The sequence below is a fragment of the Peromyscus californicus genome, unplaced genomic scaffold, assembly GCF_007827085.1.
Source record: "Peromyscus californicus insignis strain IS unplaced genomic scaffold, ASM782708v3 Scaffold_13__1_contigs__length_99412109, whole genome shotgun sequence".
Classification (NCBI taxonomy): domain Eukaryota; kingdom Metazoa; phylum Chordata; class Mammalia; order Rodentia; family Cricetidae; genus Peromyscus; species Peromyscus californicus.
Window position 1 is genome coordinate 506,613 of NW_026294424.1, and position 25,970 is coordinate 532,582.

Here is a 25,970-nt window from a genome sequence, read left to right on the forward strand (position 1 = left end):
GGGGGCGTTGTCGGAATGGTTCCGTGGTGGTTGCAGTCTTGCAGTTGACGCCGAGGGTCTGACGGGGACAAGTGACGAGAAGGCGGCCGGGCGGGGGCGGCCTCCGGTGGTAAGGCGACCCAGGACTCTGGCCTCGCGCGGGCTGCGGGTCAGCGCGGTTGGGATGCGCGCGGGCCTGCTGACAGCGCGGTGTGGCGCGCCTGGCCGAGCACAAAGCTAGGCTCCGGACTTGGGAGCCAGGCCTCCTTCTTGCTGTCACCCTTGCTGCGGTCTGCGCGGCTCTTGGTGCCTGCGTCGCCCCAAGAGAGGAGAGGCGCGTATGACCTGGCCTCATAGCCGCGCGCCGCCTCCTTCACCACGGGGCCATCTGTGCCTTGGCGTCCCATCTGCAGAATGCTGTGACTGCAGCGCCTACTCCTCGGGACCTTGTAGGACTAATGAGTCGGTGCAGGTCAGGTGCTGAGCCGGTATCTGCAGTTGAGTAAACATGAGCTGTTCTCAGCCCCTAAGACAGCATCTTGTATACGATAGTGGTCACTGTTTGTTGCTTAAATGAGTGAATGAAAGTCAGACAGGCTATGAACAGTATTCTGAGAAACAACCCTCCGGTGGGCATTTGTCGGTGACAGGGAGGTTTCCCTCTGTTTATTGTGGCTGCCATAGCAGGATACAACAGCTGAAGTGGTTCAGGTGGGAGAGATTTACTTTCTCACAGTTATGGAGGATGGAGGGTCGTGGGTGTGGTGTCATCAAGTCTGCTTGCTGTAGAGGACCGGCCTGGCTTACAGGTGGTCACCCTCTTGCTGTAGCCTCGCATGATCTTTCCTCTGTGCCACTACACCACTAGCATTTCTGCTTGTACTCACATCTGCTTATGTAAGGACATCTTTCAGATTGGAACAGGGCTCATCTTAATGGGCTCTTTTTAACCCACTTGCCTTATTGAAGGTCTGATCTCTACAGGTAATCAAGTTCTGAGGATCTGGAGAATGTGATGGAATACATAAAGAGGCCATTTTGGTGACATGCACCTGTAATCCCAGTATTGGGGAGGTGGAAATAGGTGGGTCCCTGGGATCAGTGAACCTCTCTTCTGAGTAAGAGACCATGTCTCAAAAACGAAAGTGGGGGCTGGAGAGATGACTCATTAGTTAAGAGCACAGGCTGCTCTTCTAGATGTCCTGAGCTCAATTCCCAGCAACCACATGGTGGCTCACAGCCATCTCTAGTGGGATCTGATGCTCTCTTCTGGCATAAAGATGTACATGCAGATTGAGCACTCATTCATAAAATAAATGAATAAATCTTAAAAAAAAAATGAAAGTGGACAGCCTCTGAGGAACAATGCCTCAGGTTAGCTTCTGGCCTCCACACATATGCACCCATGTATACACAAAACATGCACGCACTTCTGCACATACATACAGAAAAAGAAATAAAGATAAGCACCTTAAGTAGCAACTCCTGAAGACCTCTTCTTGATATAAACAGCCCCACAGAAAATGTTCCACAAATCATCTGCTGGTGTTTACTACTTGGCAGAATCACCTCACTAAGCAGAAGGGCCTTTGCCATGGGAGCCTCTAGGTCAAATTCCATTAAGGCTCCTTTTCCCTTGAGAAGCCCCTCTTCATTCACATCATCCAGGCTTTTTGTTCTGTTTCTCCTTGCCTTCCCCTCCCCCTACCCTGGTATTTTTATTGTTTGATGTCTTTCACATTGATCTTTCTACTGTCATATTCTTGATTTAGATTTTAGCTTGCTGAATTAGAAGGAACCCTACAGTCCTCTAGTTTCCTGCGGTCACTCCATCCCCAAACTACACGCTGAGCACCTATAAAGCCCCAGACACTTACAGGTGTCAGAGCTACGGTGACCAGTGAAGCAGAGGTGGGCCAGATCTTTACCTCACAAAGACCATTGCTTCTGACAGCTAGGTTGCTCCCCCCAATAGTCCATTCTGCTGTGAACTTATCAGTGGATCAACCTGTTGAGGAGATTTATACTCTCATATCCACCTGCCTCACATCTGAACTCTGCTGCACCGAGGACTAAGCCTTAACTCTATTATCATTGGGAAAGATTTCATGTCCAAACTACCTCAGGGCTCAGGGGTACTGTTAAAAGAAGCTCTTGAGTTTGGCTTTGTGGGTGTGACTTTGTCTTCAGTGTTTTTGCCCTAAATCTGAAAGAAACCCATGGCTTCTTTGGTGCTTAGTTAGGGTCTCTGCAGGCTTTATAGCAGGCAGGGAAAAACAATCAGGGTGTGTAGACAGATTTTTTTTTATTTGGGCTGCCAGCGCGCGCGCACACACACACACACACACACACACACACACACACACACAAAAACCCAAAAAAAATGTCGCAGACACTTAATTTATTATGAAAGCTTGTATGGTGATATTTTATTTTGTACTAAAATGTTATTTATATGTTAATAAAGTTGCCCGAGGGTCAGAGCTATTAGCAAGCCATAGGAAAGCTGGGCGGTGGTGCACGCCTTTAATCCCAGCACTTGGTAGGCAGAGCTAGGTAGATCTCTGTGTGATCTGGGATACAGCCAGCACTGGAGACACACGCCTTTAATCTCAATACCAACCATAGAAGACCTAGAGGTCTGTACAGACAGGCAGTGACGAGGCGGTCATGTGATTGGGTTTACAACCAATGAGAAGGCAGAACCGAAAGTTCATATAAAGACTTTAACACAGGAAGTAGCTCTCTTTCGGAGAGGTAATACCACCGCAGGAGGAAGGGTAAGGTTTTAGCTCTTAGCTCTGACCTCTTGGCTTTCTTCTTTGCATTGGTTCTGTGTTTCTTATTTAATAAGACGGTTGGTTACATCTACAAGCTTCGCCTTAGCTTAGGCTTGTTTCTAATTAGCTTTTATAACTTAAATTAACCCATTTCTATTTAATCTACGTGCTGTCACGTGGTTCGTGACTTTTACCTCTCCTCTTGCATGTCCTGCTTCTTCTACACCTTTCTTCTTCCCAGAGCTCTCTGAAGTCCCGCCTAAACTCTTCCTGCCTAGCTATTGGCATTCTGCTCTTTATTAAACTAATCAGAAGACACCTTGGCAAAGACACATCTTCACAGTGTGCAGAAAGATTATTCCACACCAAGGGTGAGGGAAGAACAAAGCTCGGAGCAGCCTGGTTTTTGTAGCCGGTCCTGGGCCAGGACTTCTAGAGTCTGATCCAGATCATTTTACTTTAACTGTATTTAAGTACAGCACAATTTTGGGGGAAAAAAAGTTTTCTGATAATAAATTAACTCAGTTCCAAGTGCACAACTAATTTAAGGCATGTTTATATTGAGATTCTTTTTTTTAAATATATATATATATATATATATATATATATATATATTTTGAGATGGGGTTTCCCTTGAACTCACAGAGATCCGCCTGCCTCTGTCTCTTGAGTGCTGGGATTAAAGGCATGCGCCACCACCGACTGGCACATTGAAATTTTTTACAAAGTACATCTGGCTTCTTTCACAAAGATGGATACAGAGAGTAACTCAGAGATAGTGCCCAAGATTTAGGGTCTAGGGAGATTGACTGAGGTAAACATAATGCCTGTGGGTGTCAGGACTGGCCTGGCCCTAAGAGTCATAGAAGTCACTTAGGCTGTTGTACAAATGACATCTCTCACAAGGATGAGTTTTATGGCCTAGAAGTAATGCTCAAAGTTTTAAGGGGAAAGGGTCTGGGATAAGTAAAACATAAATTCTGGAAGATATGGTCAGGGCCTGGTTCAACAGGTAGCAACAGGTTACTAGGTTGTAAACTACATTTCCTCCTAGAGTTCCAGGAAAACAACTAAGCACCTCATTCCATTGAAGAGGTAAGCTGTGTGTTTAACCTTCCTGGCTTCTCCAGTGCTTAACTGTGGGCACCAGGCCATTTTGTCCTCTACAGTTTAGTGCACCAGATTGCCATTTGGATCCTCAGTATCCTCCTGTTCCTCCCCCTGTGTTTGGATGCCAGAGGCTGCACCTGATTTCAGCTGCATGCCCCCATGTCTAGCCGTAATTGTTCCATTAGCTGTGCACTGCCCTCACTAGAACTGAAACTTCCAGGACACCTGCTGTGCTCTACTCACTGTTATTGCCCCAGAATATAGTACACAGTAGTCACTCAGTAGGTAGATGGGGAATGACCAGATTTTCTGTCTCCTTCCCAATCAGAGTCAGTTGTCATAAGGCATGAAGCTCAGTGTCGTCTGTCCTCTGCCTCTCTGGTATGCCATCTACTATGCAGCCATACTCTGAAGCCCGGCAAGTTCCTGCCCTGGAGGTCCCCACACCAGCTGGTCACAGACCCCAGTAACCTGCATATCCCATTCTCTTGCTTCCTCTATGTCTGTGAGAGGCACAGAGGCACATCTAAGCGGATGTGGTGCTCTGTGATACTGCTTTGCTCTCTGTCTGGTGATGGTAGTTATTTTAACTTGTATCTTACCTCCCCAGATAGGTTCCTGATCTTCTCCATCTTTGAATTCACTGACCTATGTATAGGTGTGTATTGTTGCTATAACAAAATAGCCGACACTAGCAACTTAAGGAAGGGTTTATTTTGGCTCATAGTCTGAGGATGCAGTCCGTCATGGAGGGAAGGCTTGGTGGCAGGAGCGAGAAGCAGTTGGTCACATTACCTCTGCAGCCAGGGAGCAGGCAGATGCATGCTGCTGCTTGACTGCTTTCTCTCTTTTATTCAGCCTGGGACCCCAGCCTATAGGATGGTGTCACACACATTCAGGATGGGTCTTCCCTGCTCATTTAAGCCTTTCTGGAAGTGCCCTCAGACACCAACAGGGGTGCATCTCCAGGATTCTCAGTCCCATCAAGTTAAAGGTCAAGATTAATTATCACAAAGTGTTTAATAAGTATGGGTTTGATCTTAGCTGATTGGCTTTTTTTCCTTTATGCTTGTTTGTGTATGTGTATTTTTTATTTTTAATTTGGCATATTCATAGTTGGCCATAAAAGAAATGCATACACTCTTATCACAGCCGCCTTCTAGGTTAGCAGACTCAGGTGCTTTGGGTTTCACATAGCTAATGGCTTCCATAATGGATCAGTAAGAGGAGACATTTCCATGTTGCAGAGAGGTGGGCTGAACAGCTCTGAGCTAGATGCTGCAGTCCAGTGGGTAGGTGTGTGTTTTAAGCTGTGACTTTGATGCGCCACGATGAAAGCCAAGAGCAGTTTGTGCTTTTGGGGTCCCTTTTATCCCAATGGTGTTCTTGAGAGGCTCTCACCTACATTCTCTGCTGTAGGTCTCATGGTCTAGTATGGACCCTGTTGCTATTCACAGCTGCCACCTCCTCCAGCAACTGCGAGAGCAGCGGATCCAAGGCCTGCTTTGTGACTGCATGCTGGTGGTGAGGGGAGTCTGCTTCAAAGCACACAAGAACGTGCTGGCAGCCTTCAGCCAGTACTTCAGGTGAGTACCTCACACTGTGTCCTCCACTGCCTGGGGAACCTGTCAGGAAAGTACAGTGGCCACATTTCACTTTTCTCAGGGATTTTTCTGTCTTTCTCTTTGGAGTTTAAACAAAATAAGAATTTATGGGTTTTCTTATTTCTTTAAATACTATCACTCTGTTTAGAGTAACCTGAAAGGAAAAGAGACTCTAGAGTATATTGGGGATGACTGAGAAGAATTAATTTCAGTATTCGCTCTTTTTTATTTTCACTTTTTCTGAATAAAATGATTGAGGAATTGAATCTGCGATAGGAATTTTGCTGCGATAAGAAATTAGAGTGGAGAATGCTGGCTGTCTTGTGCACATCTGCCGTCCCAGCCCCTGGAGGCCATAGCAAGAGGATAGAAAGTTCCAGCCCAGCCCGGGCTCATAGGGGTGATTCTGTCTGGAGAGAGAGAAAGAAATCAGCAGAGAGCAAGTGTTCTGCATGCTTTTCCCCCTTCGTGGGTCCCTTCCTACCTATCTACCTCCCTTCCTTCCTATATTAAAGCGGTTCAGTTTTTGTCTCTCATTTGAACGCTGTAAGAAAATCCTTAGTTCAGCTTCAACTTAGTTATCCCCGCCATTATTTTGGACTTGTGTGATTTACTTATATATGCTGACTAACACCAAGCAGTTGTGTTTCATGTCACTAACCTTCGTACAATTACCTGTTCTTTAGAAGTGAATTCTGGCTAGCAAGTCTCTCTTTAGACACCATGCTCCTCTTTGGTGCACATTCACCTGCTCGGGTCAGCAGTGTGTGGAAAGGGACCTCCTCTTGCCCTGATAACCCTGCATCGTGGCATTTAGCCTTGGCTCTTGTGTGCACTGTAAGGACTGTGTTACTGTTACACACTCTAAGGACTCCGTTCGGGAAGGTAGGGAGTCCCAGACCCTCGGGCTCTGCTGTCCTGGGTTTCTCTGTCTTCCAGGACACTTAGCTCTTGCAGGTGTCCTGTGTTGGTTGTTGTAGCTAGCATAAAAAGCAAATGCTGTTGGGAAACAGGTGACTGGACAAAGTGTCTGCAGCGGGTTTGTGAGACAGTTTACCCGAGTCATCTTCTGAAGTTGTGTCCCACACCATTCCCTCTCTTATGCACTCCACCCAGCTGGAACAAGGAGCCGGGCCTCATAGGCCTTTTCCTTCTCCAAGTCAAGGTGCATTTCTTTCTGTTGGTTTATGGACCATTGAGTCTCTGCAAAAGTTAGCAGCCAGAAGGACATGGTGGCACACCAAGCACTGGGAAAGTAGAGGCAGGTGAGTCTCTGTGAGTTCTAGGCCAGCCTAGTCTACATGGCAAGTCTCCAGCCAGCTAAGTCTACATAGTAAGAACCTGTTTCAACAAAGCAAAAACCTAACCAAGACAAAATACCTTAGCAGCCAAATTATAGGTTACATAGTGAGTACCTACTGAGGGTTGGTTATTACCTTTACCTTTATCTTTATCTTTAGAAGGGTTTCAGGCATATAGGTGTATAAATGCTTATTTGTGTGTTATATGGTGTGGACTGTATTGTGTCAGACTAAACATACAAAACACGGAAGTACGTAATGTCCTTTTTTTTTTTTCTGTACTCTGTCTAATTGGTGCATGTGGTTAATTATACTTCAAGCAGTGTAGATCATGTTCCATAGAGTGTTTGCATGAGGACCTGAATTTGATCCCAGAACCCACATGAAAAATCCAGGTATGGTGGTGCATTCTTATAATTTCAGAGCTGGGGAGACAGAGACAGGTGAATCCCTGGGGTTCACTGGGCAGCCAACATAGCCTTCTTTGCAAGATCTGGGCCAGTTAAAGACTACATTCTCTTAAAACAGAGTGATGGTGCCTGAGGAACAGCATCCAAGGTTGACCTCTGGCCTCCACATGTGCATACACACACATATTATATACACTTGAATATACACACTAACTCAAAAAACTAAAAAAAGGAATAAAAGTGAAATAACTTTAAAAATAAAAACATTAAACTTGTGATAGCCAGGTGGTGGTGGCACACACCTCTAATATCAGCACTCAGGAGGTAGAGGCAGGCAGGTCTCTGAGTTCAAGACTAGCCTGGTCTACACAGAGAAACCCTGTCTCTAAAAACAAAGGAAAAAAATACTGTGACAACATCTTAGCATTCATAGATATTTTGTATATGTATGAACTTTAAAAGAAAATGTTAACAGAATGTGAAAATAACTAACCTTCTTTCTTTTGTCAGGAGCCTTTTTCAGAATTCTTCCAGCCAGAAGAATGACGTTTTTCACCTGGATGTTAAAAATGTGAGCGGCATAGGGCAGATCCTGGACTTCATGTACACGTCGCACCTTGACCTCAATCAGGACAACATTCAAGTGATGCTGGACACAGCGCAGTGTTTGCAAGTACAGAATGTTCTGAATCTGTGCCACACGTTTCTGAAGTCGGCCTCTGCAGCACAGCTGCCAGGCTTGTCCTGTGCTGGTGCCTTCTCCCTGCAGAGTGTGACTCTGGATGGTCCCTGTACGGTAAATGAGCACTGCCCACCCCACTCACTGCAGGAGTGCCCTGCGGAAGGCCCGCCTGCTAAAGTTCTGCCTGAACTGAGTCCTCATGCTCCATCAGCAGGTTTCAGTGGTCCCACAGGAGAAGTCTCCAAACCAGCCCCGGATGCTGCAGGTGGCAGCTGCCCAGAGCTGCCCTGCAAGCAGCCCAACTACTATTACAAACTCAGAACTTTGTACAGCAAGCAGTACTACAAGCAAACGGCCTGCCCCAGCCAGGCGCCTGCCACAGAACAGCCACTCACTCTCGGGACCTCCACAGATGTTGCTGCAGCAGACTCACAGCCTTCCGTGGAGGGCCGTGCAGGTGTCCTGGAGTCTTCAGAGCAATTGCCTTCCACCTTCCTGGCTCCACCCCTCAGGAACTCTGGCATGGACTCGGAGGCAGACCCCCTTTCTCAGCCACCTGCCAAGCAGATGAGGCTGAAGAAGGCCATGCACCTGAAGAAACTAAACTTTCTCAAGTCACAGCAGTCGGCTGTTGTGAGTGCGTCTGAACCAGATACTAGGTTGGTCAGGAGGGAGGAATCTGCTGCTAAGGAAGATGGGGCCGAGAGAGCCAGAAGCCCGACTCCTGAAGAAAAGGGGAGGGAAGAACTGGGTCCAGAGAGCAGCCATGAGGTGGAGATTCCGGGAGCCCCGGCCACATGGGAAGACCCATCCCAGGGCCTCCAGTCCCAGAAGCAGTACGCATGTGAATTGTGTGGGAAGCCTTTTAAACACCCGAGCAATCTGGAGCTGCACAAACGGTCCCATACAGGTACACTGCCCTGAGCCCAGGCATGGAGAAGGAAGCAGCGCCACCCCACCCTCTGCTGGCCTTATCTGTAAGACACTTGACTCCTCAGTGGAGCCACTGATGTCTGTAACGAGGCTCCGGGGTGCTAGCTGCCCTCCGCTGCGCTTCTTGGTGATCTGTGCGTATGTTCTGTGTAGGTGTCGTCAAGTTGCTGTGAAGAGTTGGCATCCTTTCATGAGCAGTTCCGACTGTCTAGCTCAACAGTCAGGTGCTCGGACGCACTCACATTTCTAACTAACTCAGACACACGGTGCTTAGTTGTCTCTAGGGTGTTCTGCTTATTTTCTCAGTGGAATGTAGACTGATAGTAAACTGTAACAAATTGTACTGAATCATTCTTAAACTTCTCTCAGAAGTAATTTTAATTTGAAAAGTTAGGATTTTGGAGGCAGGAGGTAAACTCTTAAATAAGAATCAACTTTAACAATTTGATTTTGTTTGTTTGTTTGTTTTTGTTTTAGTGGTACAAGGATTGACCTTGCACATGCTGGACAACTGCTCTACCACTGAGCTGTGTCCCCCACCAGCCCCACTCTGTATCTGATATTTTCAAATGAAAATTCTTCCACCTTAGACTTTGAACTTCTAATATATGATACACATCTGTATAATACACTGTGCAATACTTGTACCTTGCTCTCCCCTGGTTAACTGTGATAGAATTATTAGTGCATCATGAATTAGTAACAGTTAAGGTATAACCATGAGCTGAGTGTAATGGTGCACACCTTTAATCCCAGCACTCAGGAGGCAGAGGCAGGCAGATCTATTGTGAGTTTGGGGCCAGCCTGGTCTACATAGTTCCAGGAAAGCTAGAGCTACAGAGTGCGACCCTATCTCGAACCACCTCCCCCCACCCCCCAAAATAAGGCATAGCCATGAGCAGTGACACACAGCAGCATGCTTCCAGATTGCCCTGTTGGCATGCTGCCAGCTGTCTTCCTTGGCATGCTCTTCTCTTGGCACTTCGGACTTCTGGTTTGCTCAGGTGATTTCCACCTCAATGCATCAGTGGAGACACTTTCACTATTTGTAAAAGTCCTTTATAGATGTCAGTGTATTCAAATGTAAAGACTGTCATTATTTCATTACTAGTGGTTCAAAATGAGACCAGGTAAAGACAACCCTCACTCAGTCTTGCTATGAAAACAACTTGACTTAAATCATTTTGTTAGCTTAATTTTCTACAGCCTGAGGAATACTATCGGTTTTATTTCATTTTTCTTTTAAAAACTTAACTGTTATAGCTTTAAGGAGAAAAATTAAATTGCTAATTCTGGAGAACATCTGTGAGTGACAGATAGTCATAGGGCAGAGACACTTCCTCGGACATAAGTGCTGCATTGAGATGGTAGCAGAGCGTGACCCGGATACCAGGGATCTATGAGGCCAGAGCTGTTTCAGAATGGTGCAGATGCTACTTCCTTCCTCGAGGTGTGCTGTGGAAGCTGCCAAAGGCCACATGGTGTGTGATGATGTCCTACTGGTAGCCAGTAAAACTTGTGTTTCTCTGTCTTCAGAATGCCTTCTGTTTTATTTCTGATGTGTATATGTTGATAGCCACAGCCCATAGGACCAAAAGCTCTGTAAAGCCTCAATTTTTAACAGTGAAAAGAGCTTCCAAGACCTATTGGAGTATGATTGTTAAAACCTTGGTCTTTTATGACCCATGAGTTATCTTTTTTAAAAAACAAAAACAACTCATCTCTCTTTTGGGGGCTGAACTTAACATTATCTGTTACCCCAGTAATTACAGAAAGAAGGCAAAACACAGGCTTACATGGTGACAGTCATCCAGGGCTGAAGACTAGCTTAGTGCAAACCCAGAAAGCTGCAAGCTGGTATTGCCGAGGCCACAGGCCCTGTATATAGAAGAACAGTGGTGTTACTTTTAAGAGCGTCTTAATGTAACCACTTGAATTGAGGGGAGTAGGGAAGTGGAGTTTCTTGGGGGTTCAAAGGCCCATGCAGACTAAAGCCGGCACCTTAAAGTACACCTTCCAGCAGACCTCTGTGCAGAACAGCTGCGGCTCCAGTCTATTCTGTCCCAGACTGCAGTGCTTTAGTTACTGTGCTCAGTGGAGAAGACAGCAGACCACACCTCTGTGCTGTGAAGGCCCAGTCTCAGCTAAGGCAGGGAGCCAGTGCAGAGGGCTGCTCCTCAGCCCACCTGTGCCTCACCCTTTGGGCCCCAGTGTCCACAGCCCCCATGGTATGAAGGGACTGTGCACTCTGTTTGGAGTCAGAGGTCAAGTAGAGAAATGTCCCATTTGGTTTTGTGCTGAAGAAAAAAATAGGCGGTCTTTTTATTTCACCATAGGTTTGTATTTGGAGAACAGTTTGACTTTTAGATGAAGGTAAATAGTATAGCAGGAATCTTAGAGAGTCTTATTAATAAAATCAAACCCGAGGCCAGTTATTGGGGTCAATGCTGGTAGATCAGAGAGACAGAACAAGCCACAGCTATCTCACCTTGCCAATTCCTCAGCTGGTCCTGTTTCCTCAGACTGGAAGCCTCTGAGTCCTCATCCAGAATGAATCTCAGCTGAACTGTGTTGCTCCAAAGCCTGAAAGCTTAACCAGCCAAAATGCTTAACCAGCCAAATGCTTCTAGTTTCTGGTCCTCACGCTTTATAAACCTTTCTGCTTTCTACCACCACTCCCTGGGATTAAAGGCTGCTTTCTGGGATTAAAGGCATGAATCACCATGCCTGGCTGATTCCAATGCGGCCTTGAACTCACAGAGATCCAGAGGGATTTCTGTCTCTGGAATGCTAGGATTAAAGGCGTGTGCTAACATTTTCTAGCCTAAGTATCTTGTGGCTTCTCTGTTCTCTGACCCCAGATAAGTTTATTAAGGTACACAGTATTTTGGGGAACACAATACCACCACAAGATAGATTTGATTTTATCATCTTTCCGGAGAGTCTTGGGGTAAGAGATAAGTATTTGGAAGTAGAGATGCCCTGTGCCCACTTTGGGGATAAAGACTGTCATGGGCTGGTGTGGTGCCTCTCATATGCTATTCCAGCATTCAGGAGGCTGAAGCAGGAATTGTTGAGAGTTTCAGGTCAGCCTGAACTGCAGAGGGAGACTTTGTTCCAAAACAAAACACAGAAGAATGGAATGGGCAGCTTGGAAAGGAAAGACGCAGGGGATCAAATATTTTAACAAAAAGGAATGTGAAAATTCTTGTACTGATGACAAATTGTTGTGTTTTGCTTTGTTTTAGGTGAGAAACCTTTTGAATGTAACATTTGTGGGAAACACTTCTCTCAGGTGGGAATACTCTTTTTAATGTTGATAATTGGAAGCCTAAACTCCATTGCGTATTTTATTACCAGTGAGACTCACTTTTGTCCATGGGAGAGAAACCTGTGGTGGTAGTTGCACAAGACTTAGGGCTGGGTCAGAACACGCATTTCTAGCACATTAGAAGGTCTACTGCTGTGAGAGCCGTCAAAGCCCCTTTTCCTTTTCTGCACTGAGGATGGGTCCTGCCCTGGTGTCTCTTGAAGTTCCCAGCGGTCCACACCGAGCTTCCCTGGAGCCGCACTGCATGCTGGGTTAGGTCCAAGACCAATAGTCACTCTCACTGCGACTGTAGGCAGGATATTGGACAAGAATAGACCAAGGCATTTTCATTCCCTACTTTGACTGCAGCCTTTGATCTGACCTCCAGGAAGGTCATTTGGACATGGTGGAGTTGTCTCACATTTATTGTGCCTTGCTGTGGCAAGTACTGTGTTGGGCTCAGACTCAAACACCTCTACATAAAGTGTCCAGTATCATAGCCTGGCTCTAAGCAGCTGCCGTTCCCTCTGAAATAGAGTGTCCCTCTGTTCATGGTCACGTTCAGGGTCCCAGACTTCCAGAGTAGGACTGTGCAGGGTGAACAGCCAGCATTGCTGTCCTGCTCAGTGCAGTAGCTCCGTATTGGTGCTGTGTGAAATTTTGCTCAGGCTGGAAATTGCTTTGGGCTGGTCCTATAGAGCTAGAGACCGTGATGGCAGGGATTGGGAAAGAAGGCCCACGGTCCGTGGAAACAGTGAGTGCCATTTTGTTACGCACCCTCCATGGTTTATTCAGAGCCCATTGAGGGTGTCAGTTGCATCTTGCCACGCACTGGCACCAGCTAGTCTGCTCAGTTCACTCTTACTCTCGGTGACTCCCTGCATCTTCCCACGGTTGGCCCTGTCTTCCCAGAATGATGACTGTGGGACAGCATCATGTCTCAGTATCATCAGGAGCCAGCCCCTAGCTCTGGACAGGTGTTGAGTGTGCATCCCTCTATCACCATTCCTGGGGAGACTTTCACTGCCTTTCACCTGGGTGCCTGGAGTGCAGAGCTTGACCTCTGAAGCTTAAGGGTCTGGATTTGAATCTGCCTCTGTCAGATTTACTGTCCTGTGATCTTGGGTGAGATAGTGTCTTGATCTGTTTTTCATCCTAGCTGCCTGGCACTGGGGCCAGTAAGATACTTAGAAAATAGGAGTGTTGCTGCGCAGCCTGACAAACTGATTCCAATGCTCGGGGTCCACACAGTGAAAGGAAAGAACCAGCCACTGCAAATTGTCCTCTAGTCCTCACATGTGGCTTTTTCCTGTTCCTCCCCACCCAGCAAGATAAGTAAAAATGAAGAAAAGTAAAGTGTAAAACTGTTTATGACCATTGATAATAAGTAGTCACCATACTTCTCTGGGCCTCATTCTCATTCTTACAACACTATCTTGTGGAGCTGTTGGGAGGATTAAGAACCTTTCATGTGTAGTGTCTGAGTTCCTCTTCCTGCTCAGAGCCCTTCTGGGGCTCCACTTGGTAACTAGAATACGACTGCACATTCAGGATCTCTATCAGCCTCCCTTCCCCCACCCACCCCACACTACTGCCATGCCGTCCCTCAGAAATGCCCAGTTCCTGCTTTGAGTGGATCTCTTATCTTTTTGAACAGTGATTTTGGTGTGTAGCCAAGCTTAAGAACCATGCTTTAGACCTTGATTTGTGCCCTCCCTCTGCATTATACCCAGGGTGGCTATCTGGAATACCCCTTTCTTCTGGGTTGGTGTATCCGTCTGTTAGGTTTTTATGAATGCAGAGCTGTCTGTAGCTGTGGTTTTCAGATGGATCTTGCTGTTTTATTTTCATAGCAAGGTGATGAAGTTATTTTGAAAAAGGACTGTTTTAAAAACCTAATTCAGCAAGAGTTGTATGTTACTAAGATGCCTTTAGCTCTGCCACATGCTGGGATGGAACAGACAAGAGTAAGGCTCTGAGGAGCTTATTCTTCAGAGGGAGAAATAACTGTGTGGATGGTCAAGGACAAGGAGACTTGGGACATGCTATGCTAGACTACATACAGGAACAGTGCAGACAGAGAAGAGAGCAGTCATGGCCACCCAACAGGCATGGCATTTGGAGCAACCTAAGGGCAGCACTTGACTGCCCTTGGATGAGCCTTGGAAACAGCTAGGACTCTGGGGGTGGAGGGCAGGGTGCTGTTGCATGGAGATACCTAGGAGATGACACTCTACCCCCCATTTCTGCTATACATTCATCTGGGAATAACTGGAGTGAACAGTTGTAGCCAGAGGGTTTCTCTGGTCCTGCCCGGCCCTGTGGTCAGGACGAATCTCTCCCTCCCATGTCCTGCAGTCACTTGGTCCCAAGTAAACACACACAGGCTTATATTATTTACAAACTGGATGGCCTATGGCTCAGGCTTCTTGCTAGCTAGCTCTTAGATCTTAACCCATTTCTATTAATCTATGCATTGCCATGTGGCTTCATGGCTTACCAGTACTTTTACATCTTGCTTCTCCTGGCAGCAGCTCCCAGCTTCTCCCCAGACTCCACCTTTCTCCTTCTTTTCTCTCTTAGATTTCCTGCCTGTCTCTAAGCTGCCCTGCCATAGGCCAAATCATTTTAACCAATTAACCAATGGGAAGAACATATATTCACAGCATACAGAAAGACGTCCCCCAGCATTTCCCCTTTTCTATCTAATCAAAAGGAAGGTTTTAGCTTTAATATAGTAAGATGATTATATATAACAGTTATCAAACAAGAATTATAGTTACAATATCTAGTCTATTTGTATTTGGCAAAATTAAAGAAAATATTTTATCCTATATTTGTGAGTCTAAGGTTTCATATCTAATTTATCTTTTATCATAATCAAGGAAAATTATAATTATAACTTTTAGACTTCAACTACATCAAAGACCTCAGAAGGATATAATATTACCTAAGTAAACAAGAAGAGCATTGTAAGCAACTTCCAAAAATCGAGAATTACAGAGACAGCTGGCAGTCTGACTGGCCCCCCAAGTTTCTCTGCAATGTTGGGGCATCCATCCTTGGCCCACAGGCCTAGCATATCTGACAGACTCATCTGTGAAACAGGATTTTCTAAAGAGCTTTCCTATCTTGTCTTGGCAAGGATCAGCAGTCCTTTCTTTTGTGTCCTGCTTGTCCATTTTGGACAGCATACTGTCAGCAGTTGAGGCAAGGGTATTTTCTTGCCCAATGGCTAACTTTTGCCATAAAGAAAGTAAACTCCATAAGGAGTTTCTTCAATGACTGTCATCTTCCCTGGAGTAGAGTGGTGCTACCAGGAGCAGACATGTCTCATTATCGTAAAAAAAAAAACTATATTATTCAAACTTTTTTTTTTTTTTTTTTTTTTTTTTGGTTTTTTGAGACAGGGTTTCTCTGTGTTGTTTTGATTCCTGTCCTGGATCTCACTCTATAGACCAGTCTGGCCTCAAACTCACAGAGATCTGCCTGGCTCTGCCTCCCGAGCTGGGATTAAAGGCATACGCCACTGCTGCCCGGCTTTATTAAAACATTTTAAATGCCATATTCTGTAGATCTTTGAAGTGTTTGAAGATTACCTACCTAATTGAAATATATCTGTGTATACCTAGAAAACTTAACTAACATGACTATAAGTTTGCGATTATAGATGACTATTAATCAATATTTCTTATATATTACATTTTCAAATGAGCTGTGCAAATATAATACCTTAAACAAGAGTAGAAATATACATACAGTATAACAAAATTAACTTTAAATTTGTATCAATAAACTAAAATCCATAGCAATGTAAAACATTTTAAACAAGTTGTTGCTCTTTAAAAGTAGATTCAATAATCTACCCTTTTATCCTATCTTATCTATATTATCCCCTTTTCTTTTTTAGAAAAAGATTGTATTTATAATCAACCCCTTTTAAATAAAAATAAACATTTATAACAAATTTTGGGAATTTGAGCATAGCTTCTCATATTACTTCCTGCTGGTTGGGGGTACTGGCAATCTTATGGGGATCCTGAGAAAATTAAGAATTATGGTCTGGAGTAATCTGTGAGGCTGCATTGTCTCAGCCAGTTGCCTTGAAGCTGTTCTGGATGTTGGAACATCTGGAGACCTCTCGGGATCTTCCTTGATCAAACCATATTAACTTGGAAACAATCCATAAGTTCTCATCTTCTGTGGAAACAAAAGCAGAACCTCTTTTCCAAAGCAATGTATCCTTAGACATAAATTTTGAAGTCAAGATACCTTTAAGATATACACATTGACTTCATTCAGAAGCCTTTACAATCAAATGTCTTTCTGTAGTTAAAAATCCCAAAGACAATATAATCCAGACTCTGTGTGATTTCCATCTTTACATGGCTTATTATATTACTTTTATTGTCTCTTTAAAGACTTGATTTTTTAAAACTATCTATTCCCTTATATAACTGTTTATCCTCCTTTTCCTTTCTCTTCCAAGCCTATGTACATTTTTACACATATTGTAAACCACTTAGAGTTTTATTCCATCTGAATCTGTCTTATTATGAATCTATAATCCTTCCCTGACCAGGAGAGATTTTAAACTGCTAAGCTTTGTGGCTGAGATTGAAGAGGCAGCCCTGGCTGCTGACTTCACTTTTCAACATGGCAGAGGTACCCAGGATAGTCATACTTACCCCACCAACTCTGGGGTCCAATCTGCCATCAGGTAGCATGCAGCTGGCCCATAAACAGAAACTTCTGCCCACAAGCAGTGGTGGTCACAGTGGATTGGAATGCCCCTCCTGGTCTGCCAGAGTGTGCTGTAGTGTTAAGGGCCTTTTCTTTGGAGGATTTGAAAGTTCGAAAACATTTACCAGTTAGAATCTCCAGTCCTGTTTTCTAAGGGTTGGCTGTCTAGAAGAGTTAGTCTGTCTGCACTTAACCACAGCTTTCCTAATGAGGTGGCTGGCACTGTGGCACGTCAGCCAGCATCATCTTGGGTTGTGGTGGTGATGCACTCAGCTGTTTATAGCATCATATTCTCTTATAGTATGGCCGTGTCTTGTGTACTGTGCTTCCTTTGTGCACAAGGACACCAGTACATCCAGGACAGTGGGGGAAAGGGAAAGCTGGTGAGTCAGCTGTCTTTGGAGAAGAGCAGAGCTGTCCTTTCTCTCCAGGGAGGCAAAAAGAGAGGCTTTGGTCAGCTGGTACGAGGCAGAGGGCAGTCTTGGGAGAGAGACCATGTTTTCTGGTAGGGCTGTCTAGAGGGTGGCTTTCCTTGTTGCATGCAGTACACCAAGGAAGCCCCCTGGGGAAATTCAGAGGCAGGGTCCTCAGTGCTGAGCTAACAGCAGGGCAACCACACACCTCATCCTTGGTGAAAGTGCAAGAAGCAAGAATACCCTGACCATGTCCCCAAGTGCTAACCTGGGCCTCAGGTGATTGATTGCCAGGCTTCGGTGGATCTAGTCACATCATTTCATAACATTAACAGGGGAAGTGTGTGTTTATCCTTAGTGTCTTAAATTTTACTATTCTCTGAAATCCTAAAGACTTGGAACTCAACTAGATGACTAATGTCTGTGATGCCTTCTGTCTTTGAGATTGGGAGGCCCCCCTTCTTACTCAGCTGCCATCTACAGGAAAGGGAGGCCAAGTTTCTTTATGAGTGAATACTGAGGTTTGAGTCCACATCAGAAAGTTTATTATAAGAGTGATTCAACTCAGATGGTACTTTTACAGGTACTTCGTATTTATGTATTTATTTACTGGGGGCACTTGTACCACAGTGTATGTATGGAAGTCAGAAGACAGCTCTCAGGAGTCAGTTCTCTCTTTGCACCATGAATGTGGGTCCTGGCGATTAAATTCAGTACATCAGGCTTGGAGGCAAGTGCCTTTAGCTGCTGAGCCACCTCATAGGACCAGATTTTACTTCTTTTTTTCTGGTGGGATTTTTCTCTTAAATACTTTATCTTAACTTAAAAGTTATTGGAAACAAGATTCTTTTTTGCTAATATCTTCAGCAGAGTTTTATTAGCACAGGCTTTGAAATCAGCAGATAAACCTGAATTAGGCCAAATGTGGTCATGCATGCCTTTGATCTCAGCACTCAGGAGGCAGAGGTAGGCATATCTCTGTGAGTTCAAGGACAGCCTGGTCTACATAGTGAATTCCAAGCTAGCCAGGGCTACATAGTGAGACCAGGTCTCAGGAAATGAAGAACAACATCAAAACCCCGGTGAATTAGCTCTCCCAGTCTGTGACCCAAGGCCTCATCAGCTGACTCTGTGAAATGCAGTGCAGCTCTATAAGCCTTGAGTTCAGCACTGTGTGCAGCCTCGGAGCAGAGCTCTGATCTCTGTTCATAGCATTATCATCACTGCTTGGCACAGTTTCTGCAAACACAACTGCAGATGTTTTTAAGACATGCTCTGTGCACTTCAGATACCATAGCGTGGCTACAGTCTGCTAAAAATAGAAGGTATGGATTGATGCCCAAAACAGTAGGGCCAGGGCTCCTGGCTCATCTGCACAGATTGCCTACATGCACTACAGCTTGGTTGTGGGGTTTTTGTGGAAAGCATTCTATCAGTTCTATTTTATCTATTTGTACGGTTTGTCACCCTGGTGTGTGCTACTGTGTGTGGGAAAGATACTGATTTTCATTATGTATTTCCATGTGAGATGGTAAAGACACATTAAGGTTTTTGTTGCTGTTGCTTTCTTTTGTTGTTTGTTTTACTTTGGCTTTTTGAGACAGTCTCCCTATGCAGTCCTGACTGCCCTGGTACTTGGTAGTATCCCTGGTTTACCTCAAACTCATGGTAGTCTTCTGAGTGCTGGAATTACAGGCCTGTATTACCACATTCATCAACTACTGCTTGTCAATACTGTACATTGGAAGAGCATTGGGTTACATTTGCTTTGAAATAAGTAATACTGCTAGGAGTGGGGGAATGATATCCTTGCTATAAATCCCTCCAACGGTGTTTCATCACAATGCATATTTACTGTACCTTGAGTGTACAGAGGGTTCTGTCTGGCAGTAGAGCAGGTGGTACCATTCAGATTGTTGTGTGGGTGTATGACATTGGTTTTCTGAAATGTGGGTGTTGCTGACTAAAGCAATTAATATTTGAAATCCAGCTCTCTGAGGACAGGTATCCCAGGTGGCAGCGTGGCTGCCTTGTTGACTGTTCAGGACATGTCAGTTTCTTGTGATTTGCAAAAGCAGAGAAGACTTGCACCCCACATGACCAATACTAAGCAGCCCAACCATGGCCCTGGGCAACTGTTCTGATCACCAAAGTCTCAGTTTTTTAGTTAGAAAAAGGAATACCAATTGCCAGTGGATATAAAAACCTAGTTAGAATTTCATCATGTGGATTTTGCTGTTGGCATTCGCTATGGTCTTGTTATTAATAGTCACTATAAAGCAGGTTGTTTACCAGTGTTCTGCCAAGATCCCTCTGGTTATTGAAAGTTGCAGTTTTCCCTCAGCTGTGTTGATCGCAGTCTTGAATGTAGTGCCTAATTGAGGCTTCCCCGATCAGATTCCACAGACAGCATCTTTCCGTATCTGTGAGCTTTGACGCACAGACGGCTATAACCCAAACTGTCTTCGCATTTTGTTGAAGGCAGCTTGCAGAGGTAGAGTGAGTTTGTCAGCTAACTGTTGCTTATTCTCCCTTCGGGCTCTGTTGTGCACTGCAGTGTGGCCCCTAGGCATCTTTGTTTGTCACTGTGGGCCTTTTTGGCAGGAGGACACTAACCGCTTGAGCTGTTCAGGTGTAGTGAGGGAAGGCTTTGCCTCTCAGCCCTAATTTGGAACATTTCCAGGGGGCATTTGTAACATGGGAAGCATTTGCAGCTCTGCTTTCACTGTTTTAGGTAATTTCTGATTTCATACTGAGTGTGTGGAAGTCTAGGTGCAAAACCCTGCTAGCTTCACAAGGTAGGGATGCAAAGATCCTGCAGTGCGGCCCTGCTTCTCCCGAGATGCATTCGCGCACAGAGGTGAAAATGAAAAGCTGGCCAGGCAGAGCCAACCTTCCTGCCAGAGGACACACTTTCTGGAAACATCTTTTGCTCTTTTGAACAAATTCGTTCGTTTTAGAAAGAAGTCATGAGCACTGAAATAAGCCCCACAAATGCTTAATTCTCCATATGACCCTGCATGTGGGTGTTCCAAATTAACTGTATCAAGGTCTGCTTAAAATTAGGCCTGGAAACCCAGATTCCTCCCCAGGGTAGCCCAGCCTTTTACAAGGGAGGCATCACAGAGTGGACACCAGTGTGAGGCCACAGCGGGCTCCTTGTGCGGGGGGTGCTGCCCTTCACTTTATACACAGCTTCCTGTCTGCCCTTTACTGGATGTGGTGGGATCAGCTAAGTTTGTCAGGTCCCTTTGAACTTCTGTGACTCTCTGCTTCTCCATTATTGGTGTGTCTCTTGTCCTCTTGTAGGCAGGCAACCTCCAGACTCACTTACGCCGGCACTCTGGGGAGAAGCCGTACATCTGTGAAATCTGTGGAAAGAGGTCAGTGCTGGGCTTGAGGTGCCACATGTGAAGGACTGTGGGTGGCCCAAGTCTTTGCAGTGTCGCGTCACTGGCCACCAGGGCTCACACAACCATGGCAGAGCACAAGTACATTCACTCTGCGGCACATGAGAGAAGAAGAAGAAGGAAAGTTCATGGAGAGCAGGAAAATCTAGGTTGGGGCCCCAGGAAGGAAGTCGGCTTTACAGGAAACAGATTAGTTTACGTCAAAATGTTCATTCTAGAAACATCCCCAAGGAGGAGACTGTCTAGTCAGGGAAACAGTGCCTGCAGCCTGAGTGACTAGACATCCAGAGATAAGGCGACAGAGGGTACCGAAGCTGTGTTATCAAGCCAGGCTGCTGGCTTCAGGACAGAGTCAGTGACACTCAGCCCTGGCAGGTGAGCTTTGACCTGAAATCGGAGTGTTGGCATGGCAACAGGGAATCAGCCCATGTTGGTGGGTTGACACCTGTGCAGTGATTCCTTCACAGGGCCTGGGTAAGCGAGGAGCTTGTCCATCCCTCCTGTGTGCACGGGCCACAGCCTCAGCCCTCGATCCTCTTGCTCAGTAACAGTCCCGGAGCATCTTCCTTCACCATCCTGCCACTGTGCTAGATCTGCAGCCTCCACCAGCAGCCTCGGAAGCCATAGGCATCCCCATTGCTCCGGGCCTGAATTCCATCGTGTCGTTAGTTACTCAGTCATCCAGCGGCCACCAGTTACTCCCACCATCTGCTCAGTGCTGTGAGGGGAGCACAGACGTCAGTAGCTCAGATTCTCTGCCCTTCTTCACAAGTCATCCTTGCAGTGGCTGGAAGGTTAAAAATCCTAGGAGCGTAGCAGAGGGGAGATCAAGCCTCAGTGGGTTTGGGGAGCATGCCTGCCTCTGCCTTGGGAAAGGGAACAAAGCAAAGACTGCTGTGCTGACCACAGCTCCCTCTGTTGGAACTACCTGAACATAAAGCCAAGTTCTAGGTGGTATTCTCTGGTCATGGCAGGTGCCCAGCAGCCCAGACAGAACTGCTTCACATGCTGCCACTTCCCATGGGCTCCTGAGTGTATTTTGCAGTGTTGAAAATTAGGATCTTGGCAATTCCATGTAAGATCTTTTCTATGGCTCACCTTCCTTGGAACAACCTACCCACCTTCACAGGGGGCAGCCAGGAAAGAGTGTAGCTCTCCACATCATGGGTGAGAGGTCCTTGTTGCCTGCCCAAGCTCAGGAGCATCTCCACACTCACTGTGTTTCCCATCCCGAAGGTGGGGTGACAGGGCCTCCTGTAGTGTGGAGACACGTCTGGAAGGCACCATCGTCAGACACCAAACATAGCTGCTCCATGAACACTAGTCCCTTCTCTGTCTCCAGCTCTGTCCTCTGTCTTAGGATGGATGTGTGTGGGTCTCCAGTGTGGCCTAGAGGTGAACGAGCTCATTTTCTAGGATGGGTGAAGGAGGGCCAGACTGTCTGTATTTCACACTAGGTTCAGCAGAGCTGGCTTCATTGCCAAGACCATGCAGAGTCACCCTGTGCTCTCCAACGTGAGCCTTGGGCTGGCACACCACATGGAGTGTTTCTCACAAGTGCAGTAATCCAGCAGGATGTGAGCACCACAGGGCTTCATGTTCCTCTGAACTGGGAGACTGGCCAGTGAGATGGCTCAGAGAGTAAAGGCGCTTGCAGCCAAGCCTGGTGACCCAAGTGAGTTTCTGGGAGCCATATGGTAGAAGAAGAACTCCCCCCCCCAGTTGTCTCTGACCTCCACGTGCATGCTGCAGTGTCCATACATAAGGTAATAGAAGGTGAACTGTGGCTTCTCACTTACTGCTGGCCTTCTGGTCTTGTACTGTTGGAAACTGGGAAGAGAGTGATGATGCAAGCAGGAAGTGCCTTTAAATCAAAACACTGGCATCACTAGAAATGGTTTTACACACCAAGCAGGCCACACCAAGCAGGTGGAGGAGTCTCTCTCCTCTGAATGGTCCCAGTTATCAGGGTCTCAGCAGTGTCGCCAGTCTCCTGATAGGACTTTGCACTTCCTTGCAGGTTTGCGGCCTCTGGTGATGTCCAGCGCCACATCATCATTCACTCTGGAGAGAAGCCACACTTGTGTGACACATGCGGCCGAGGTATTGCTGAGTGAGCGAGTGTTGTTCTCCCGATGTTCTCAGGGTCACTGCTCCAGGTTCCTGCCTGTCAGCCTAACCCCTGCTGTGGTCTGTCTAGGGTTCAGCAATTTCAGCAATTTGAAGGAGCACAAGAAGACGCACACAGCTGACAAGGTGTTCACCTGTGATGAGTGTGGGAAGTCCTTCAACATGCAGAGGAAGCTGGTGAAGCACCGTGTGCGGCACACGGGTGAGCGGCCCTACAGCTGCCCTGCCTGTGGTGAGTGTGACACTGGCCAGCCAGCAAACTCACCCCTCCTCCGCAAGGCCGAGTTGCCCACTCTGCTGTTGACCGCCCTAAGCCACTGTTTTCTCAGAGACTGAGGGAAAGCGGCCCTTCCTTTGCCTCCTCACAGGAGTGATACCACATACCAGACACTGCGTCTTTGAGGTATCAGGAACTGACTTTAATGCTCCAAATACAAAGCAATTCAAAGCCCCACCACCAAGAGCTGGCAGTCCCAGTGGGAAGGGATAGAGTGACGGAGCACACTTTGGGAGCAAAGGGCATGCTTCTTGGAGTCACAGATTAGAAAGCAAAGGGCCTGTCCAGGCCTCAGCGAGGGCATTGATGGAAGTGGAGAGCAGGTAGCTTTCTATCTCAGGTGCCTTGCCACACAGATGAAGACCAAGAGCTTGGTATCTGTAGTTTGCGACCACTGCGTCGAATCGATAGTCGTGCACCCCCAAGGCACTTGAGGACTGCGTGTGCCCATGTACCCGTTCTGTGTGTCGGCTTGACAGTGCTGACGGAGCTGTGATGAGCAGGTGACTGGAATTGACAGTGCTCTGTTCCGAGCAGTGTAGGAGGTGCTTAGAGCACACCTGGATTAGGTTCTGCTGAGGCCTGGGACTGCAGCTGGCATTTGGCAGCACAGAACCTTGGGAATGCAGCCAGGATTTCTTTCCCTTCTCTATTTTGACAGATCTAGTGAACGCCACTGTCCTGCTAACTGAAGTCAGGTTTCACGCCTCTTCATAGTAACTCCATATGACTAGTTTATACATACTAGGGACGCTACAGATGGTGGTGCCAGCCTCCCAGTAATTCCAGGGAGAGTTACCTTAACAGTGCAATAGAGGCAAAGTGTCTACATTATGGCCAGAGATGGCAGGGAGCAGAAGCTGCTAGGACACACAGTAGTAAAGGAGGAGCCAGGAAACTGCCAACCATTGACTACCGCAAACACATTACCAGGACAACACATAAAACTGAGACGATGCCTGACATAATGTGAAAATTCTGAACCTGGGTAAGACATGGGGCGGGTCACAGGCAGTGAGCTGTTAGTGGGTGCTGGTTCGGGTTTATATGGAAGTCAGAGTTTTCTTGCTTGGAGAGTCCGATCTAGTTGGATTGTTCAAAGGCATTCTTCCTTGCACCCTACCCCACATGCACTTGTTGCTTAACGAGGCCTAGGTAGCTGAAATCAAAGACATTCAGTACAGTGCGAAGTTCTCAGTATGTCCAGTGTGCGTGAGGATGTTTCCCTTGAGGGAGTTCTCAACACTTTAGAGCCTTTGCAGTTACCTGCTGAGTTCCGGCTTCTCACGGGAGACAGGCTGAAGGACAAGTGTGTGCACATCTTTGGTACGCGCTGACTGCACAGACATCAGGAAAGGGATGCTCCTAGGCTGGCCACAGTGCACTGCTGTAGTAACAGTCACTCCCACGGGCTGCCACCACCACTGTTCCTGACGGAAACCAGGGAGGAAAGATAGTGTGGGCTGAAGGTCTCCTTCAAAGGTCCAGCCCTGATAACTCACCTTCCCCAGCTGGGCCCCATCTCCAAAAGCTCCACATCCTCCCGAACAGCATCATCAGTTGGTGGCATTAAGGGACATTGCAGGCTCAAATGACAGCGACATAGCACAGAAGTAGCACTGCTGAGGAGGGCTGGGTTTCCGCAGATGAGGGAGCAGCCGCTGGCTAGCACTGAGACAGACCCTAGACGACTTGTGCTGAGTCTCCAGCTGCAAGGGACCTCATCCAAAGTGAGGGTGCCGTGGACTACCCTGAGATCATCCTTCCATTTCTAAAGTCCCCCGTTCTCTCCTCAGGGAAGTGCTTTGGGGGCTCAGGAGACCTGCGCAGGCACGTCCGAACTCACACCGGGGAAAAGCCTTACAGCTGTGAGATCTGCAGCAAGTGCTTTACGCGCTCCGCGGTGCTGCGTCGGCACAAGAAGATGCACGGCCGAGCCGATGCCAGGAGCCCAGCTGTGCTGGGTGAGCTGAGCCAGGCCATCGAGACCTCTGACCTGGAGAGGTCTCAGAGCTCCGACTCCTTCTCCCAGGATGTGTCCGTCACACTGATGCCTGTGTCTGTCAAACTCCCTGGGCACCCAGTGGAGAGTTCTGTGGCAGCATTCGATGGTCACTGCACTGGCTCCTACTGTAAGTTACGCTCCATGCTCCACCCTCCTAGCATGAGTGACCAAGACAAACTGGGCCTGGATCCTGCCAAGCTGGCCAAGCCCCAGGAGCTGCAGAACCAGCCGCATGCCTATGCTTACTCAGATGTGGACGCCTCAGCAGATGCTGAGCAGTCACAGGCTGATGGCATGGCTGTGACCCGCTCTTCCTTGGCCACGCTGGACAACCACTGCACCGAGCCGCTGGGCAGCCGGGCATCTTCAGTGACTTACAGGAACTCTGAGGGACAGTTTTTCTCTAGTATGACCCTCTGGGGGCTAGCAATGAAGACCCTGCAGAATGAACATGAGCTAGAGCAGTGATGTGCCGTCGCATAAGACTGGAGAGAGGCACCCTGCCCAGGACAGCCTCCTGCAGCTCTGGAGAATGGCTAGATGGTTTCCCTCCCAGGGGCTGCTGGGAGCTCCATGGATGGACCCAGGAGTTGCTAGCCCCCTGCTGGTCCCAGGGGCAGATGGTTTGGGGAAGTCTCCACAGCAGCCTGGGCCCTAGGGTATGGGACCAGCTGATGTACATCAGTGTGGCAGTGCACCTTACGTCAGCCACTGTACATTTTCGTCCTGTTAGATGTCATGTGTATACATAAAAATACAGATTTTATTTTTACATTTTTATAAGAGAAATTTTTAGCATCTTATATTTTTAAATATTTATACAGATTCTATTTGTATAATGAACTTGTAATATAATTTGAATAAATGAACTTCCTTTTCTATA

At 46.8% G+C, this 25,970-nt stretch overlaps 1 protein-coding gene across 5 annotated transcripts; it reads left to right on the forward strand.

Annotated features, from left to right (window-relative positions):
- Positions 1–14: 14 nt before the first annotated feature.
- Zbtb49 (zinc finger and BTB domain containing 49) lies at positions 15–25,970 on the forward strand. Of its 5 annotated transcripts, none has more exons than XM_052736040.1 (8): positions 15–109; positions 5,289–5,455; positions 7,695–8,776; positions 12,048–12,094; positions 20,575–20,648; positions 22,696–22,778; positions 22,876–23,037; positions 24,879–25,970. In XM_052736040.1, exons 2-8 carry the CDS (start codon positions 5,304–5,306, stop codon positions 25,553–25,555), a joined length of 2,277 nt encoding a protein of 758 aa, XP_052592000.1. In that variant the 5' UTR covers positions 15–109; positions 5,289–5,303; the 3' UTR covers positions 25,556–25,970. The 5 variants fall into 5 exon arrangements, with proteins under 5 accessions (XP_052592000.1, XP_052591999.1, XP_052592001.1 ...); XM_052736039.1 differs by having other exon boundaries at positions 37–690; XM_052736041.1 differs by lacking the exon at positions 15–109 and having other exon boundaries at positions 3,865–5,455; positions 22,876–23,007.

Coding starts and splice junctions, on each gene's coding strand:
- Zbtb49 (XM_052736040.1), top strand. CDS start 5,304: ATGGACCCTGTTGCTATTCACAGCTGCCACCTCCTCCAGCAACTGCGA. Junction 8,777..12,047: donor GCACAAACGGTCCCATACAG/GTACACTGCCCT, acceptor GCTTTGTTTTAG/GTGAGAAACCTTTTGAATGT. Junction 22,779..22,875: donor GTGTGACACATGCGGCCGAG/GTATTGCTGAGT, acceptor TGGTCTGTCTAG/GGTTCAGCAATTTCAGCAAT.